A 6,000-nucleotide genomic window follows, 5' to 3' on the forward strand; every position below is an offset into this window, starting at 1 on the left:
GCATTGAGTACTTTTACTTTTAATACTTTAAGTACATTTTCCTGATGATACTTACATACTTTTACTTGAAGTGCTCATATTATGCTTTTTGGCTTTTCCCTTTCCTTTATTGTGTTATATATCTTTTTTTGTGCATGTTATAGGTTAACAAAGTGAAAAAGCCCAAAGTCCACCCCAAAGGGACTTACCATCTCCAACAGAAAACACTGTTCACAAACTGCTCCAAACAGCTCTATTGTAGTCCAGCCTTTACTTCAGAGACAAACGTGGTCACTTTGGAACACACGTTATAATGCTCGCCTAGCTGCTAGCATGGCACGCCCTCATACTCTGCTTCTGACTGGCTAGTAGTCCTTACCTAGGTACTGTCAGGGCACGCCCTCATACTCTGCTTCTGACTGGCTATTAGTCCTTACCTAGGTACTGTCAGGGCACGCCCTCATACTCTGCTTCTGACTGGCTAGTAGTCCTTACCTAGGTACTGTCAGGGCACGCCCTCATACTCTGCTTCTGACTGGCTAGTAGTCCTTACCTAGGTACTGTCAGGGCACGCCCTCATACTCTGCTTCTGACTGGCTAGTAGTCCTTACCTAGGTACTGTCAGGGCACGCCCTCATACTCTGCTTCTGACTGGCTAGTAGTCCTTACCTAGGTACTGTCAGGGCACGCCCTCATACTCTGCTTCTGACTGGCTAGTAGTCCTTACCTAGCTACTGTCAGGGCACGCCCTCATACTCTGCTTCTGACTGGCTAGTAGTCCTTACCTAGCTACTGTCAGGGCACGCCCTCATACTCTGCTTCTGACTGGCTAGTAGTCCTTACCTAGGTACTGCACATGTGCGACTCCCAACAAAGATGGAACAGAAGTGAGATGTCCCACTTTGTAGCTAAAACAGAGAGCTCAACACACAGGGTGAAAAGAGGAGCTGCAGCAATGTGCAGTACAACAAAAAGATGGTGTTTTTTGAAAATGAAACCATGTAAACCTATTCTGATACAACCTCTAAATACAATTATAAACCTGAAAATGAGCATAATAGGAGCACTAAGTTACATTTTTACAGTGTGATATTAGTTCTTTTACTGAAGTAAAGGATCTGAATACTTGCTGGTGTGTCTCAGGTGTCGTCATGGAAGGTGAAACTCCCTCTGCAGACCATCATGAGACTGTTACAAGTTCTGGTCCCTCAGGTGGAGAAGATCTGCATCGACAAGTAAGAAATCATCCAACTTTTAATCTCGGGAAGCAAATTGCTTATATGACTCCTTTATTAGGTGGTTGGTGGTGCTGTATACTCCAAAGATTACAGTTTCCTCTCGACTGTTTCTTGCATTTAGTGTTTGATGAAGATGGCACTCTCTGCTTTGCCTGTTCCGTCGTGTTGGCTCTTGCTGCAAATACTAACATACTAATATATTATTATTCTGTTTATATTCAAATGAAACTGCATTTGCTGCTGCTGGGAATATAAAATGGATCTAGATTTTCCCAGGAAACTGGGTGTTTTGGATTGGAACTATAAAAACTTCTGTTGTTTTATTGATATGGCGGCAACAAACTACATTATTGATTCATCTTTTGATTATTCTCTTCAGTATTCGCTTAATTGTTTTGTCTGTAAGAGAGAATAGATGAAAAAGATGAAGAGTGTTACTCTAAAGCAGCACTTCTACTCAATTTATTTTGCCTGTGAAGCACTTTGGGACGGTCTGTGATAAGTGCTATATAAATAAACTTTACTTACCTACTTTTGGCCACTTGGGGGCAGAACTCCACAACAAGCTGAACGTCACACACAGTTCTGACATACAGTATATTATAAAGTTGTTATGGTGAATGTATTAGCAACCAGTTGCCTATTTACACGTCAAGCAGACCCAGAGCAACTTGAGCATTCACCAGGAGTCATCTTTGTGTACAATATTGCCTCTCTTTTGGCTCTGTTTGGGGCACTATCAACTCCTGAGAAAGATATCCATCTCTTTAGCTGCTAAATGTTCCACCTTCTTCACAATCTAGTCGCTAACTTTGTCTCACTTTGTTTGGCGTGGGCAAGCGGCAACATCTGGGTCTGAAAAGTGAAGCAATGTTGAAGTACCTTAAACCTTACCTGTACGCTTTCTACCGGCCAGCAGGGGGCAGCTCTACTGGTTGCAAAAATAGGTCCAATTGTAGAGAAGTCTGTGAGAAAATGAGCCCACTTCTCCCTTGATGTATTACCTCAGTAAGTGTGTGTGTGTGTGTGTGTGTGTGTGTGTGTGTGTCAGTCATGGTCTCAATCGCTACTTTCAAGTCTTCTTCAATACAGCATGATGTTCATTTTGGTCCTTGGGATTGACATTTTTTCGATACCACAGCGCTGTCCTCTAGTTCTCAGTCTGACCCACCCCTCGCTCTTCTCCAGCTCCACCCTCTGGCCCAAATATGGTCACTTCTGGCTCCAACAAAACAAGATGGCAAACTCGAGGTTCCAAAAGAAACTTATTTTACACAGTCTATAATTGTGGGCTGCAAAAACCAAAATAATGAGCTTAAAAAAGGTGCTGAAAAAAAAAAAAAGCTCTGTACAGCTCGGCTGCACAATCATCACTATAAGTGATGCCTGTCATACAATCATTTGGTTAATATAGAAGCTTTAATCACGCAGATGAGTTTGAGTGTTGTCGGTGTCGTCCTCAGGGGTTTGACAGACGAGTCCGAAATCCTGAAGTTCCTCCAGCACGGCACGCTGGTCGGCCTGCTGCCCGTCCCTCATCCCATCCTCATCAGGAAGTACCAGGCCAACGCTGGCACGGCCATGTGGTTCCGCACCTACATGTGGGGAGTCATCTACTTACGGTAAACAAACTTGAGTATGAGCCTGAATGTAACCGGATTATTTCCCCCTTTTTTATTTTCCGATAGATTAACCCGTAAAGCCCAGTTCAGACCAAAGATTCGTGACGAGACGAAACCGTTTCAGAACGTCGCGGGGAAAACGTTTCAGCGGTGTGAACTGGCCCGCCTCAGCTCGACTCAAACCAGCTGGTTTAAGAACGTGAGAGACGTCTCCTGTTTCAACAACCAACAGAGAAGTCAGCTACAAACTATAGAAGTAAAATGATCCATAATCCATTTTATTTTTATGTAACAAATTGTCATCTGGTGGGAATGGCAGAGATCGAGACGGAGGCTCGAGGAGCGCCCGCTGTAATGCGGTCAAGCGAGCTAGAGAGCGACTGAAGAGTGCGAGCGGCGATAGAACAATTGGCGAGCTGAAAGCAGTCGCGGTGCTGTTGACGTCACACTTCTGTGAGACAAGCAGGCACAACAGTGGTTTCTGCCCTGGGGACTGACTGACAGGCTGAGGTTGTAAGGCAAGGCAGCTTTATTTCTACAGCAGCTTTCAGCAACAAGGAAACTCAAAGTGCTTTACATGAAACATTAAAGAGCAGTTAAAAACAGTCATGAGGAAAATAAAACGGGCTAAAAAATAATAATATACAAATACAAGAATAAAAGTTGAATAATTATTCAATTTAATAGGTTGTAGGGACGGGTTTGGGAGGAGAGAGGGAGGGGTTTTATTTTTATTTAATTTCTGTCAGTGTAAAATATTCTAAATAATTAACATAATGTTCTCAGTAAATGGGATAAATAGGTTTGGATTAATTTTTACAACTGAAATAATTTTTTTGTAATTACAGAGGGAAAGTACCGAAAAAAGTACCATTGGGTACCGGGAACCGAATTTCATGTTCCGGTATCGGTACTGGTATTGGTTCAGATGGGTAGGTACCCAACCCTATTGCTATGGAGATAATAGACCGTCTCGCAGGTTTCATAAGGTCGCAGACCGGCATGTCGCAAGTTTCAACTTGCGACACAAATCTTTGGTCTGAACAAACATTCATTTCAAACTGTCCACACAAGTGTTACGTAAGCTTTTGGCCGCCACGCCTCGAGTTTAAAACAAAGACTTGTTTTGACTTTTTGTTGCCGTAGCAACGTGGATCCTCCAATCTGGTACGACACGGACATACGGCTCTTTGAGATCCAGAGGGTTTAGAGTGGCTGTTGAAGGCGTCCAGTTGACTTCGTTCTCTCATCACACACTCGCCAACAACGGGATCGGCCTTGACATGATGTGTCATAACATCAGTTACTGTGTATCCCATACTATCTGTTTAACAAGCAATGCCAAATGGTCATTAAATTTGACTTAATCATGAAGTGTGACGTTTATTGAACATTCATTTATTCACTTTAAGTTCCAGTAAATTTCTTCCACACAAAAACTGGGGGAACCATTTGTTTTTTGTTTGTTTTTAAGATTATTTGTTGGGGCTTTTTTTTCCCCCTTTTGTTCCCATTAGTCCCATTTTGTAGTGACAGTGGATAGACCGAAAAGGTGGAAGAGAGAGGGGGTGACACGCAGCCAAGGGCTGCAGGTCGGATTCAAACCCGGGCCGCTGCAAAGGACTCAGCCTACATGGGGCGCACGCTCTTACTGGGTGAGGTCTAAGGCATGGATACCCGACCCGAGCCCAACGGTACCCGACGGGCCAGGGTTCGGACAGATATTTAGAAATGATGGTCGGGTTCGGGTCGGGCTCGGTCACATCAGCGCGATAAGGCATTTGTTGTAAAATGGTGCTGTGGCTCCTTTAAGAGAGCTCAGTGCGTGTGTAAAGTGGGCAGAAGGGAGAGAGAGAAAGAGGAAGCAGACGTGTAGATGTGACCGGAGCAGAGTTGGTGGAATAAGTTTAAGTTTTGTACACAGTGTGTGCGGTGTCCGAGATAAGCCCAGACTGAAAGCCAAGTTCATTAATCTACTCACCAGAAACGGGATTTTAACCCCGACGTTATATAACATCGGCCCTGGAGGTAACGAGTCTCCCGCTGGTTTTCTGACCACGGTCGGAATCGAAGCAAGCAGGAAAGGTTAACACATTAAACATTTTAAATTAAACAGCTCATTAACGTGAGCTTGTTGCCTCGTGTGAGCTGATGACCTCATCTGTTGACATTTCCGAATGCCTTCCTACAGTTGCTTAATAAAAGCTTTCAACGTTTCTCTGGGTTTAAACTAGGGATGCACCCAATCCAGGATTCGGCTTCGGATTTGGCCGAATATTGGGCTTTGTTTTTGACGGTATTTGGTTTCTGCCGAACCTTAGAATTTTTTTCCACCTCCCTGCCCACCATGAGACAACGCTAAAACACATATCTCCTACCTATAGTAGCTACCCACACACTACATTTGTGCCTACACCTTGACCTTGCAAAACAACTCCATGACAATCCTAAATGATATGCACTGGGGTTAAGTTTAAAAATTATTTTCGGTCAAATGGCCTTTTTAAATTGGGAGTGCTAGGGGCACTACGATGCTAGCCTCAAAATAGCTATTTTTAAAACGCTAAGAAGGCTCGACACAACATGAGATTTTGCTCCAAGTAACACCAGGGGCTCTACACCTTAACCACAGCATTGACAACATTGTTTGTGTACCCAGAGTTTACTAAAAAGAGGTTTTGAACAACTCACCGTAGCTCTTGTTGTTTCCGGCTGCAGCCATTTTATCAGTCAAAAACAATCAATTTCCAAATGCAACATAACAGGGAGGAGAGTAAAGATGGAAAGCTCGTAAAGCTTAGTTCCATATAAATGCACAGATTATTTCTTGTTTTGTCGTTATTGAAAAACAATATTGACCTCGTAGTTGAAAAAGGAGCCTCATATGGAGTCTGTTTATCAACTATCGATACTATAAGCTATCGACTAGTTTTGACTGCCGAGGTGGTAGCGGCCGGAAACAACAAGAGCTACGGTGAGTTGTTCAAAACCTTTTTTAGTAAACTCTGGGTACACAGACAATCTTCTCAATGCTTTCGTTAAGGTGTAGAGCCCCTGGCGATACTTCGAGCAAAGTCTGATGTTGTGTCGAGCCTTCTTAGTGTTTTAAAAATAGCTATTTTGATGCTAGCATCGTAGTGTCCCTAGCACTCCCATTCAAA

General features: G+C 43.4%; 1 protein-coding gene across 2 annotated transcripts in view; it reads left to right on the forward strand.

Annotated features, from left to right (window-relative positions):
- The window catches only part of hid1b (HID1 domain containing b), a 29,595-nt gene extending 25,382 nt beyond the window's left edge, over nt 1–4,213 (forward strand). For both annotated transcript variants that reach the window (XM_078279736.1, XM_078279737.1), the window contains exons 17-19: nt 1,123–1,214; nt 2,681–2,839; nt 3,986–4,213. In XM_078279736.1, the coding sequence (XP_078135862.1) occupies nt 1,123–1,214; nt 2,681–2,839; nt 3,986–4,049 (315 nt within the window). In that variant the 3' untranslated portion in view covers nt 4,050–4,213. The remainder of the gene's footprint in view (nt 1–1,122; nt 1,215–2,680; nt 2,840–3,985) is intronic.
- The last annotated feature ends 1,787 nt before the right edge of the window (nt 4,214–6,000 follow it).

This window comes from Sander vitreus, chromosome 21, assembly GCF_031162955.1.
Source record: "Sander vitreus isolate 19-12246 chromosome 21, sanVit1, whole genome shotgun sequence".
Classification (NCBI taxonomy): domain Eukaryota; kingdom Metazoa; phylum Chordata; class Actinopteri; order Perciformes; family Percidae; genus Sander; species Sander vitreus.